General features: G+C 44.5%; 1 protein-coding gene across 1 annotated transcript in view; it reads right to left on the reverse strand.

The window, feature by feature from the left end:
* Positions 1–5,591: 5,591 nt before the first annotated feature.
* The window catches only part of POU2F3 (POU class 2 homeobox 3), a gene marked incomplete at its 5' end in the record, with an annotated part of 69,333 nt that continues 61,398 nt past the window's right edge, over positions 5,592–13,526 (reverse strand). The window contains 3 exons of the mRNA XM_075279127.1: positions 5,592–5,740; positions 9,835–9,967; positions 12,022–12,088. Coding sequence (XP_075135228.1) covers positions 5,701–5,740; positions 9,835–9,967; positions 12,022–12,088 — 240 coding nt within the window. The remainder of the gene's footprint in view (positions 5,741–9,834; positions 9,968–12,021; positions 12,089–13,526) is intronic.

The following is a 13,526-nucleotide window of genomic DNA, read 5'->3' on the forward strand; positions in this document are numbered from 1 at the left end:
TAAAGTTGTCCACCTGATATCACTTATGTGGCATTTAAAGGGATTGTCCTCAGTTAAGGTTTTTATGACCTATCCTTGGTAGGGAGGCGGCACCGATTGGCTGTATAGAGCGCCCATCAATCCAGCTCATCCCTCACTGACTTCAATGGGAGCTGAGCTGCAGTACTGGCTCTCAGCCACTATACAGGGCATGGAGATTTCTGCAAGCCTTGTATTGTGGATAGGCTAGGCGGGGGAAGTGACTCCGCACAGCTGATCAGGATAGGGACCGACAATGTTAATATACACAGTCCAGTCATATTAATGTGACCAGCGCCTACTTTTGACGTCAATGTTAAATAACCAATCGCAGAAGGCACGTGCCATCAACCATCTGGGTGCACTCATCATTGTGGAAGGCACGATGGATCAACACAAGTATGTATCTATCCTTGCGGACCATGTTCACCCCTGCATGTGAATTGTTTTTCCTCAGGATGATGGCGTCTACCAGCAGGACAATGCGACGTGTCATTAAGCTCGCAGTGTACATGTGTGGTTGGAGGAGCACCAGGATGAGTTTACCGTACTCCCTTGGCCAGCAAATTCCCCGGACTTGAACCCAGTTGAGAATCTGTGGGACCACCTCGATCAGGTTGTTCTCGCCATGGATGCTCAACCGTGTAACCTGGCGCAACTGACCACGGCACTGGAGTCGGCATGGCTCAACATCCCAGTCACCATTATCACAACATCCCCTCTCTTCCTGCACCTCTCGCAGCGGTCCGCTCTGCCAAAGGGGGTTATTCTGGATTTTGACAGGTGGTCACATTAATGTGCCTGGGCTGTGTAGGAAAGTGGTTACAAGATTAGAGCAAAAGGAGAGGTTTATTGGGGTAAACTTTACAATTTTGGGGTGGGTCTAAATCTCTAGCCTGGATTCAAGGTCAGATACAATTGGGCAGGGAGGCATGTAGGCGTTACATCTGCCCATAAATGTTGCAGCTAGGCCTGTAGATCCTGCACATCATAGCGGTTACCATAGGAAACCCGTGGACCCCATAGACTATAATGGTTTCCTCTACTGACTTTCTGCCCCTGCTATACCTATACGGAAAACATCAGCGTTTCCATACCTATGTTTGATATGCCACAATTTTAAAAACCAGAATTCGCTGTGGTTTGTCCTTCGTCAGATTTCACCTTAGACAGTAGATATTGCCATTTGTGACAGAAATCTTCTCCCGGTCTTAGCAGGTGTAGATTTCATTTTCTATGTTTTGGACAGTCCATGACTTTCTGTATTTATTAAGAAACGTCGCCTGTTAAGGAAGTTGGAAAATTTCATTCCAACAAACATATTAAATGTCAGTCTTAATATATATTCGTCTCTGACTTATTAGGAAATGGAAAAAAAAATAGTTTAGCAGATTTCGGCACAGAAACACAAAGAGTCGCCAAGAAAAAAATCCCATCTGTAGAGGACACAGAGAAGGTTGAGATATTAAGCGCAGACTATTCTTCTGTGGTCACTAATGATGTACCAGTGCCAGATATTATTCAGGGGACAGTAGTCAAGGTTGTCCACCCAATATCACAATATGTCACTTTGTAGGCTGCGCCGAACTCATTACACAAAAGCATTATCATGGGAAAAACTGGTGGCTGATGATATAATGCACCTAGGCCACAGTAGTAGTATTACAGCATACAGTATATATAACATGGAAAAATGGAAGAGAAGGATGCGGGTATTATAGTTACATGCAGGGCTGTACTGGCGGTATGCTGTCGGGGATCCAGCCACATTGCCAAGGAAAGGGTGCCTTATGGTTGGTGCCACCAGCGTGAAGGTAAAGAGAGTGAATTGTAGAGATTCTGTCTCTCAGTTGTAACCAAGTGCACAGGCCAAGGGGGTTCCAATTTTTTAACAGAAGGCACTTGGTTGACATCTGAGTACCTCCTGTCTTCCATTGATTTCAATGGGGGAGGGAGGAGACTTCTCTTTTCCATCCCACTGTCAAGGACCTGGATAGGACATGCTCCATATTCCTAGTAACAGAAAATCCCAAGCCCCCTCGGACTGCGCACTTGATCTTGTGAAGGGCCCTGAGCCAGTGTATACTAATGAAGAGGGTGGATGAACCATCTGCTATACCACAAGTGATGCATCAGATGTTCTGACCACCTGGGCCTTGCCACCCTGCCATAGTCACGTAGCCCAGGGCCATAGTACCATTACCCAACCTCTCCAGTATCCCAGTCACATAGGCTGGTGCCCCTACTTCCCTTCCCACCACCACATCAGGTATGGCCTGAACTACCACAGGCCCTAGACCCACCTCCACCCTCCTCCTAGAACCTCACAAACAGTCTAAGCCATAAAAGGCACCATGTCCACCGTGCCATTTTCAGTAACAAGCCAAGGCCCACAGACTGAACCAGGAGGAGCAGAGTAGGATTTTAGTTTCAATGTCGATTTTCGTTTCACAAAGGTATAGTAGTGCAAACAATTACGGAAAAGTGGCCAATACCCAATAGTGCAAATGGCAATTTATACAGAAAAGTAGCAAACTATTGAGACCTATTCACCAGTATTCATAGAGATACCTTTTTAATTCTTGGACCTTTCGGCGACAGTCAACACTTCAGTTTTTAATACAACCGGTCTTGGCTAAAGCCCCTATGGTTAGTAGAGTCTGAGGGGCAGCACATTTTTACCCTTCATCCGTACTATAAATCCCCATCTTACCTGTGCAGAGTAGTCGCCAACTAACAGAGCAAATAGGGTACAATATAACCTTATACCACAAGGGTAAACTAAGGTAGTCAATAGAGAAATGTCCCAGCCAAGGAAAAGGCAATATCAAGGCCAGAGGCACAGCAGAATCAAGACCTGGCTCCATCAGACATGTATGTTCTTAACATAAGCTCATTCTTCATCGATAAGAGAATGATGCCTGATGAAGGCCCCGGTGCTAGGTTGGAACTCATTTTCTGTGTATACATACTGTAAAGATATAATAAGTCAGGATCTTATATCTTCATTCTTCTGTCTGGCTTGGATTTCCTATGGTCGGGTCCCACAATAGAGTCAGCAGTGTATCACCTAAGAGGAAAAAGAATATCTGCGAGATACTCATCTTTGTCCAGTCCCTTTGAAGTCAAACGCTGCCTTTATTATGGGTTATATATGGGACTGCGGTCTTTTTGGTTGTGCACCAACCTGTGTATTTCTTTAGTGGGCATTGTAGTCTTTAGTCTCTCCTGCATAGTTGGTAAAGGGGTTGGACAAGAATTTTTTTATTCACTTCGATGAGGGCTGAGCTACAGTATTGGTGCCTGGCGACTATACTGGGACTGAAGCCATGTGCTTCTAACTCTATGCTTTGTGTAGTACCAGTACAGCTGATCAGTGGGGGCTGCCTGTGAGCCCCCCATGATCAGCTCTTTACTCGGCAGCCTCTACAGCCCTCCAGGGGGCCCTGTGCATCCCATATCATGTTGCTGACACTGAACATCGTCAGGATAATACTGACAGCAACATGATATGGGACACACAGGGCCCCCTGGAGGGCTGTAGAGGAAGCAGAGACAGCCGTGGGCAGGAGCGAGAATCAGGAACTAGGGCAATGGTGAGAGTAGTTTCATTGGTGAACCTTTTGAGATTCATCTTGCGAGGGATCTCTTCAGTATAATGATTGGAGGCCCAGGGGAGTTGATCAAACATAACTAACAGTGTTACTCACCTCCCCTGGGCTCCAGCGCTGGTCTTCGGGCCTCTTCAATGATGTCACTGACCACTGAGGCTGGTAATTGGGCCTCGGCGATCATGTGGGTCACGCCAGCATCATGACATATAATGACCCCGCTTTTTATGAATATACTATTATGAGTTGAATAAGTATAGAAACATTTTGCATTAAATACGCTAGCTGAATGAATAGCACTAGTAATTACCGTATATACTCGAGTATAAGCCGACCCCCCTAATTTTACCACAAAAAACTGGGAAAACTTATTGACTCGAGTATAAGCCGAGGGGGGGGGGGAAATGCAGCAGCTACTGGAAAATTTCAAAAATTAAAATGTTTTTTGGGTGCAGTAGTTGCTGGGGAAGGGGAGGGGGTGTTTTGGTTGTCTGTCTGCCCCTTCCCTGAGCCTGAGGACTGGGTTTCTCCCCCCCCCCCCCACTTAGAATTCAGCCAGGCTGAATATAGGGGATCTGCAGTGCTCCTATTAACCCCTTCCTGACGGAACAGGAGCACTGCAGATCCCCTATATTCAGTAGACCGGGCACTGTCAGACACAGGGATACCTAATGTGTTTGTTTTCTAAATGACATTAATCAAAAATGAATATTTACCCATATATCCTGGGGAGGTCATGTGACCAACCCAGGGACATATTCTGACTATCTGGTGTCAATCCTTTTCCCCATATCTGGAAACAGATGGTCACTACCCCCCTCCATCCACTCTGTCATGCTTACCTATCTTCTTCCTGTCTAGGCTTCCTTCACTAGGGAACAGCTTCTCCTTCCGTCGTTGATACTGGCATGCGCAATAGAGCCCTGAAACTAACACTACATCTCTATTGAGCATGCTGGGAGTGTGCGCAATAGAGAAGTAGTGAAGACTACGGCACAGTGCTCTGACATTCCCCGCAGAATGAAGGCAGGAAGAAGACAAGTAAAAGTATAATAGGGTAGGGGGTGGGCTGAGTGAGTTGTGAAGAGCTAGCAATGGGAGGACTAGCTAGGGAGACAGGGAGGGGGTGTTAGAGAGAGAGAGAGGTGAGAGGAGTGAGCTGGAGATAATGTGAGAGCCTGCACATACCAGAATGCATTGCAGCAGGAAGCTACACCAAGTGAACAAATGCAGAAGATACTAGGCTCTCCCAGAGAAACCCAAAAATGACTCAAAACACAAAGTTATATGGGTGCGTTTATTAACCCATTAAAATCGCTAAAAGACCTTTCTTAAAAAAATATTTTTTGCCCAAAAATCCCTTTAAGATCATTTTATTACTACAACTTCCATTGATGTGACCAAGACGCAAATAAAATACAATATAAAATAGTCAAAAAAAAATTCATCAGTTAAGAAAACAGAACAGGCACTTTATTCATGTAAGCGTGTGTAGATGTATAAATTGTCCTCTTCGCACGTACAGGATTGGGGTCTTGTTAGACACATCCACCCCATCAAATGCAGCATTTGTAGCCATATTATTCCGAACCAGAACAGAACATAGAGTTAGAAATCCCTAAAGCTCATATTCTTCTGAATCGCAAAGTAAAGTAAAACTCACACGTCATTAAAAAATGAGAGATATTTACAAGATTCAATAATTTAGTTCCCATAAAACCTTGGAGAACGGTCAGATGCGTTGTCAAGAAAAAGCCGTAGGAAATAACCTCGCTTACATGTGGCGGTGGTCCTAATGTGCCGTATAATGGGTTGTGTACATGGACGTGAAGGAGAGCTTCAGTGGGATGCTGCTGGTTGTACATGGCCAACACCTGTAGTAGGACCTTCACTACCTACCAAGACATTTCTTCAGTAGACAGTAGAGTCTTTGGAAAGAACTGTTTTTAGTCAGTCTCTTGAAGTCCATGTTGTGCATGTAGTCTAGTTATGGCAGTGATTTTGTATCAAGTGGTGAACGTTCAGCGTCTGATCCAAGAAACCACCACAGTTGTACTTGAACTGAAGATCTTCAGTGAAGATATGTTGGATGGTTCCATCGATACCATGGCCTGCGGTCCAAAAGACATTGAAAATTCATTAAAATTCTATATATATTCATTTTGTTTTAAAAGACAATTTCTATATAGTGCTCTCTTTTCTCTTGGGATTATACTTTATGATTGACCTTCATTGGAAAAAAATGGATGAAATAAATTCCACCTGTTAGCTCCTTCAAGGGAGTCTATCAGCACAGAATTGTGATATATACTAAGCCCAGTCCCTTGTAGGGCTGTCAGCATAGTTTACAATGATGTATTTCATACTCAGGACCGCTGCTCCATTCTTGTAAAAATTGGCCTTTTATCCCTATGCAAATGAGCAGAAAGGGGCTTTAACCCCTTCCCGCCGATGGCATTTTTTGATTTTCGTTTTTCGTTTTTGACTCCCCTCCTTCTAAACCCCATAACTTTTTTATTTCTCCGCTCCCAGAGTCATATAAGGTCTTAATTTTTGCGGGACAATTTTTTCTTCATGATGCCACCATTAATTATTCTATATAATGTACTGGGAAGCAGGAAAAAAATTCAGAATGGGGTGGATTTGAAGAAAAAATGCATTTCTGCGACTTTCTTACGGGCTTTGGTTTTACGGCGTTCACTATGCAGCCAAAATGACATATCCCCTGTATTCTGTGTTTCGGTACGGTTCCAGGGATACCAAATGTATATGGTTTTATTTACATTTTGACCCCTAAAAAAAATTCCAAAACGGTGTTAAAAATTTTTTTTTCTAAAAGTCGCCATATTCCGACAGCCGTAACTTTTTTATACATAGGTGTACGGGGATGCATAGGGCGTCTTTTTTTGCGGGGCCGGGTGTACTTTTTAGTTCTACCATTTTCGGGAAATGCTATTGCTTTGATCACTTTTTATTCAAATTTTTATCAGAATTAAAACAGTGAAAAAACGGCGGTTTGGCACTTTTGACTATTTTTCCTGCTACGGCGTTTACCGAACAGGAAAAATATTTTTATAGATTTGTAGAGCGGGCGATTTCGGACGCCGGGATACCTAACATGTATATGTTTCACAGTTTTTAACTACTTTTATATTTGTTCTAGGGAAAGGGGGGTGATTTGAACTTTTAATACTTTTTATATTTTTTTATATTTTTTTTTACTTTTTTTTTATTTTTTTTTTGCATTTATTAGACCCCCTAGGGGTGTTGAACCCCAGGTGGTCTGATCACTAATGCAATGCATTACAATGCTAATGCATTGCAATGCATTGCAAAAAATCATCATCTCTTTTGCAGGCTGTATACACCAGCCTGCAAAAGAGAGAATTTGCAGACCGGCTGGGAGCCTTTAACAAGGCTCCCGGCTGTCATGGCAACGGGGGGTCGGCCCTGGAGCATGCTCCAGGAGCCGGCGATCCCTGCCAAAATGGCGGCGCCCATGCGCCGCCGGGAAGATGGCGCCTCCGGCGCCTTTGACAGCAGCGCCGGAGGGGTTAATGCCTCCGATCGGTCCGGGGACCGATCGGAGGCATTAGAGCCGGTTGTCTACTGCTTAAAGCAGTAGACACCCGGCGGCTATGACGGCCGCCCGGCTCCCGGGCGGTCGCCATAGTTACAGACCCGACACGCGCCGTACTATTACGGCGCATGTCGGGAAGGGGTTAAAGGGATTCTACCATTAAAACCTCTTTTTTTGTGGATAAGACATCGGAATAGCCTTTAGAAAGTCTATTCGTCTCTACCATTAGATGTGATCTCCGCCGCGCCGTTCCTTAGAAATACCGTTTTTTACCGGTATGCAAATTAGTTCTCTGGCAGCGATGGGGGCGTGCCCCAGCGCTGAAAATGTGATGGGGGCGTCCCCACTGCAGCTCGAGAACACAATCCTGTGAAGCCTCTATCTTTGGCTGGATCCTTCCCTTCTCTGTCGTCTTCCTCCTGCGTCACCTCCGACGCCTGCGCAGTTGGCTCTGCCAGTGAGACACCAGCAGAGCTGAGTGCGAATGCTGGCCGGCAGCCATTTTTGGGAGGTCACTCCTGCATTGAACTGCAAGAGCAGCCTTCTAAAAATGGCCGCCGGCTGGCATGCGCAGTCGGCTCTGCTGGTGTCTCACTAGCAGAGCCAACTGCACAGGTGTCAGAGGTGACGCAGGAGGAAGACGACAGAGAAGGGGAGGATCCAGCCGAAGATAGAGGTGTCACAGGATCGTGTTCTCAAGCTGCAGTGGGGACACCCCCATTGCATTTTCAGCGCTGGGGCCCGCCCCCATCGCTGCCAGAGAACTAATTTGTAACATGGAAATGTCAAAAGTCAGGGATCCGCGCTCCAGAGGTCAAAAGGTCAAAAACGTAACTGAAATTTACTTGGTCAAAGAAAAATAGTTTAATGAAAAAAAGAACAGCAAGCACAACGCGTTTCGGATTATCCAGAATCCTTTTTCAAGTGCACAATTCACTGTATAATAAAAGAATAAAACCACAATTGTAATGGTTATTATACAGTGAATTGTGCACTTGAAAAAGGATTCTGGATAATCCGAAACGCGTTGTGCTTGCTGTTCTTTTTTTCATTAAACTATTTTTCTTTGACCAAGTAAATTTCGGTTACGTTTTTTGACCTTTTGACCTCTTGAGCGCGGATCCCTGACTTTTGACATTTCCATGTTCTTCACCCGGGTCCCCGGTGTATATTGACAGGACCGCTGCCACTCTCGCCTGACTTATCTACCCGATTACTGCTGTTATTGGTGTTGTGACTTCATCACAACCCTGTCAGGTGAGAGGCCTATTGGTCATATATCTATGTTATAAAATATATCACCCTTTGATCTAGTGATAATACACTTAGAGCGCTCGGTGTCTTTGTTTTTATATCTTTCAGAGAACTAATTTGTATACCGGTAAAAACCGGTATTTCTAAGGAACGGTGCGGCGGAAATCACATCTAATGGTAGAGACGAATAGCCTTTCTAAAGGCTATTCCGAAATCTTATCCACAAAAAAAAAAGGTTTTAATGGTAGAATCCCTTTAAAGCCCTTTTCTGCTTATTTGTATGGGAATAAACAGTATTTTTACATGAATGGAGCAGTCCTGAATAACAAACCCATTGTAGTACTGGGATTAGTTTATATCTAAATTTTGTGCTAACAGACTCTCTTTAAATCTGTTGTGAGAAAAGTGAGAAATGGACACTTGGGGTTGGTGTCCATTGTGTACATTCCGCCGGGTTTCCATCCTCAGCCCTGGCGAAACTGGACAGGGGACAGGAACCCGGGGGTCAGCTTTAAAACCCATTCACTTGAATGGGTTTGTAAAGGTGACCGCCGGTGTCCGCCTATGGCCTGTCCAGGGGGAAACCATTTTTTTTTAGCCGGACATAAAGTTGGACATGCAGGACCTGTCTTATGGACTGGCGATCATGGTCTCTTTTGTGACTGGTCCTGGCTGCTTTGTATCCTGTGCAGTCTGGACACATAGGAAATGCATTGTCAGCCAATTACTGTTTCAGCATCGGCCAATGTAGGAATGGTCTCATTGCTCCAAAAATCCTAATTTGCATATTGACAAGCAGAGCGATATCTCAGCAACAGAGGCATCAAATCACAAAGGGAAAACCCTGTTTGACCCAGGTGACCCTAAACCATTCATCTGTATTGGCATCTTAGACATTTATGACCATTTATAGCCCTTCCCTGGGACTGGAACCTATATCTAGAATTGGGGTCTTCCAAACCCTGTCCCAATGAGTGAGATGGCTGTTGACACACAAAGATGGATCATGCCTACTTGTCCACTGTACCAAAATTGTTGGGATTTTCCCAAATTTTTGGTAACACCCCAGCAAATTTCGGCAAGTCCCAACTTGAAAAGATTCCAGAGGGAGGGACTTAAGTGTCCCTATTCCTCAGACTGTAATGTTGATAAATATCATCATCATGGATTTGTGAAACCAATTATGTCAGATGATAATGGATCAGTGGTGTCATGGATCTGTCAAAATGGAAGCCAATGTGAACAGAGCCTTAGATTTGTTATAGCGCTGATATAATTTTGATAATTCTATTACGAGCTACTTTTCCAATATCAAACATGGATGATCAAAGCTTAGTCATTTATGAGCTAAGACAAACAACATAACCTCACCCAGAAGAACTGTAGCTGGAGGTATTGACATTGGGCTTGGAATTATTTAGAGAAATTCCAGGACTGTTGGAGTGGAGGCCTGAGTTTGGAGTGGACGGTCTACTGGAGTTCCCAGGGGAACAAGATGACGTTACTATAGAGGAAGAGGTAACAAGTTCAGATTTTCTATACCATACTCAACTCTAAAATTCAGCAATATTCAACAATATTCTTACATTTTCCAGTAACTGGAAATGTCCTACAGCCGTGATGGCGAACCTATGGCACGCGTGCCAGAGAGGGTACACAGAACCCTCTATGCTGGCATGTGTGCGGTCGCCCGGATCGCTCACTAACGGGGAATCCAATACAGGATTCCCCATTGATGAGCGATCGCTGCCTTCTGTTGTATGTGCAAATGAACATACAGCTGAAAGCTGTCAGTGTAGGCTGCAGATCGCGGCCTACACTGACTGCAGAGTTTGACCTCTGCCCTGACACAGGCATGATGATGTAGCCGCCAGTGGCTCTTCATGGGTGAGTGTGTCTGTGTTTGTCAGTCATACTGAAGAGCATATAATACTGGGGGGATGCGAACTGAGGAGCATATAATACTGTGTGTGAGGGGGGTGTACTGAGGAGCATATAATACTGTGTGTGAGGGGGGTGTACTGAGGAGCATATAATACTGTGTGTGGGAGGAGAGGCATACTGAGGAGCATATAATACTGTGTGGGGGGGTACTGAGGAGCATATAATGCTGGGTGGGATGCATACTGAGGAGCATATAATGCTGGGTGAACGCGTACTGAGGAGCATATAATACTGTGTGTGGGAGGAGAGGCATACTGAGGAGAATATAATACTGTGTGGGGGGGTACTGAAGAGAATATAATGCTGGGTGGGATGCATACTGAGGAGCATATAATACTGTGGGGGGTACTGAGGAGCATATAATACTGGGTGGGATGCATACTGAGGAGCATATAATGTTGTGTGTGGGTGCCACTGTGGAGCATATAATCCTGGGGGGGCTACTATGGAGCGTATAATACTGTGTGTGGGGGCCTACTGTGGGGCATATAACACTGGGGGGGGGGGCACTGCGGAGCATATAATACTGTAGGGGGGGCACTGCGGAGCATATAATACTCTCTGGGGTCCCCTCACTAGTTATATCACACAGTATCTGTTTTATAGCAGACGTGATTAGTACAGGCTGTAATAAAATTGCACGGTCACTATAAAACAGATCTATGTGATGTAAATAGAGAACATTAATTGTTCAAAGTACTAAATGCAGAGAGCTTTACATTTCAGTACAAAGTTGTTTGTATTATTGAAAGCCTTGTAATGCCCCATTCACATGACTGTAATTTGTGGGTCCGTAACTGTCCGCAATAGTGGATCCACACAGTATGAAATTTAAATTGCCATGTTGGCACTTTGTGATAATTTAGTGGGTTTTGGGTTGCAGTTTGGGCACTCAGTCTCTAAAAGGTTTGCCATCACAGTCCTACAGAAACATTTACCCCAATTGCACAAGTTCTAGTCATCTATTCCATGTAATATCTATGTCATATCAGTTTATATAGAATTTATTACAATGTTCTATTTTATTCTTTATATTAGCTATACAATTATAGATAGAGGAATCCAGTATTGTGTATTCTATCACCTGTGTGGAAAAATTTGAGGGGATGCCACAAAAAAAGGGAACAAGAGTGTGGTCTATCCTTCTCTAAAAAGAAAGGCGCCCCCATATTCCTTCCCAACTCTGAGCCAAAAGGCCATAAGAGAGTCAAGGACCTATACTTGGCCCTGACTTTCATCTGGGTCTTTCCCCAGTGTCCCCAAGGAACCCGCAACAATCGGTTGCACCCCCTTCCACAGAAGAAGAGGGGGAACCAGGCCTCGGTAGGGTGAATGGAGTCCTATGGATATATGTAACACATCTGGTGGTAACTTTACCAGGCATCAGAGTCCAAGCATAAACTATGATACTAGAAAATGCCATTACATTTTTTAATTTTTTACTTTTTTCAAGCGGCCCTTTCACCTCCTGGGGCACATGCAATTTTAAATACCGCTAGAAAGCCAATAGTGCGCATGTGCCCTAGGAAGCTACAAGATTACATTTGTTATTTATGTAAGATTTCCACTAAAACCACATGCATGTTCCTTTGTGGTTCCCATGTTATGAGTTACCTGTGCTGGTCATTGTGCTGTGCACTGGAGTGATCGACAAGGATCCCATAGAACTGGACGTAGATACCTGGCAAGGAACGAAAAACATAAGTGAATTATTCTGGAAGGATTGGCTATTCCTATTGTACATGTACAAAAGGATCAGTATTAATAAGTACAGATATAGTCAATGCTGTTCACTTCTTATTGGGATTTATAGACAGGACTGTTTTTCCTCCTCTTATAATTATGATGTATAGTTTTGGGGACAGTCCACCCAAAACAACTTTTTAGCTAGCAGTCTCTCACCTGTTTTTTTTTTTCTGCTTCTGTCTCTGCTAGGGTTGAGCGATCGTGTTCATAAAAGATCGGATTCCGATCGGCGATCGAGAAAATTTCACGATCGCGATTGGAATTCCGAACACGATCTTTTTAGGTGGGATCGAGATCGGTGATAATTTCCCACAAATTTTTTTGCTACTGGCCAAGCATTGTGGGCAAAGTTAACAATGTTAGCCTTCACACTGAGTATACGCTCCGCTCATTCTGAGCGGAGTGTATACTCCGTGTGAAGGCTCCGCTGCGGTTCCATAGGAATGAATGGAAGCAGCCGGCACACAGCCTTAACCCCCTGCACACCGGCTGCGTCCATTCATTCTAATGGGAGACTAGCTATCATCTCTAGTGGCTACTTACCTGCAGAGATGGCTGGTCCGGTGCCCGCTGTTCTCGTTCTTCTTCGCCTCGCTGCCCTTGTGGCTTAGGAGACTGTGGGCGGGTACTGGGAGGGGAGAAGTGACATCTCCTAACCCGCCCACACTCTCCTAACCTGGGAGGCAGGGGGCAGTGAGGCGAAGAAGAACGAGAACGCCGGGCACCGGACCAGCCATCTCTGCAGGTAAGTGGACACCAGGGGGGACTAAGTAGCCAGAGGATTAAAAAAAAAATCCTCTAGCTACTTAGTGATTTAAAAAAATCACTACACCACGTGGATTCTAACAATTAAAGCGTTCAATTGTTAGATTCCATTCTGTATAGTGAATAGGATTGTTTTTAAAATCTGATCTCCGATTAATAAAAAAATCCCATTGACTTGCATTGAGATTGGAATTGGGATCGAGATCGGGTCCGAATGAAAAATGATCGGAAATCGGATTTGAAAATCGATCCTGAAAAGTCAAGAACGGCTCAACCCTAGTCTCTGCATATTAGGCTGGGGAACAGTGTGCATCAGGCTCTGGTGAGTCTATAGAGGGCTATGTGTTACTTATAACAGACCACAGCACTCCCTGGAGGATGAAATTCCTTGTACCATAGAAGCGCTCCCTAGTGAATACAGAAACTCCCATCACAGTTACTGCTTGTGGTTAGACAGCTCCAATCACACAGTTATAATGAATAATATGGCAGTCCAGGCGCCTTGTCTTACAGCTGCTTATATTACCGTATATACTCGAGTATAAGCCAAATTTTTCACCCCAGTTTTTGTGCTGAAAAAGCCCCCCTTGGCTTATACTCGAGTCAGC

Source organism: Leptodactylus fuscus, chromosome 6, assembly GCF_031893055.1.
Source record: "Leptodactylus fuscus isolate aLepFus1 chromosome 6, aLepFus1.hap2, whole genome shotgun sequence".
NCBI classification, from domain to species: domain Eukaryota; kingdom Metazoa; phylum Chordata; class Amphibia; order Anura; family Leptodactylidae; genus Leptodactylus; species Leptodactylus fuscus.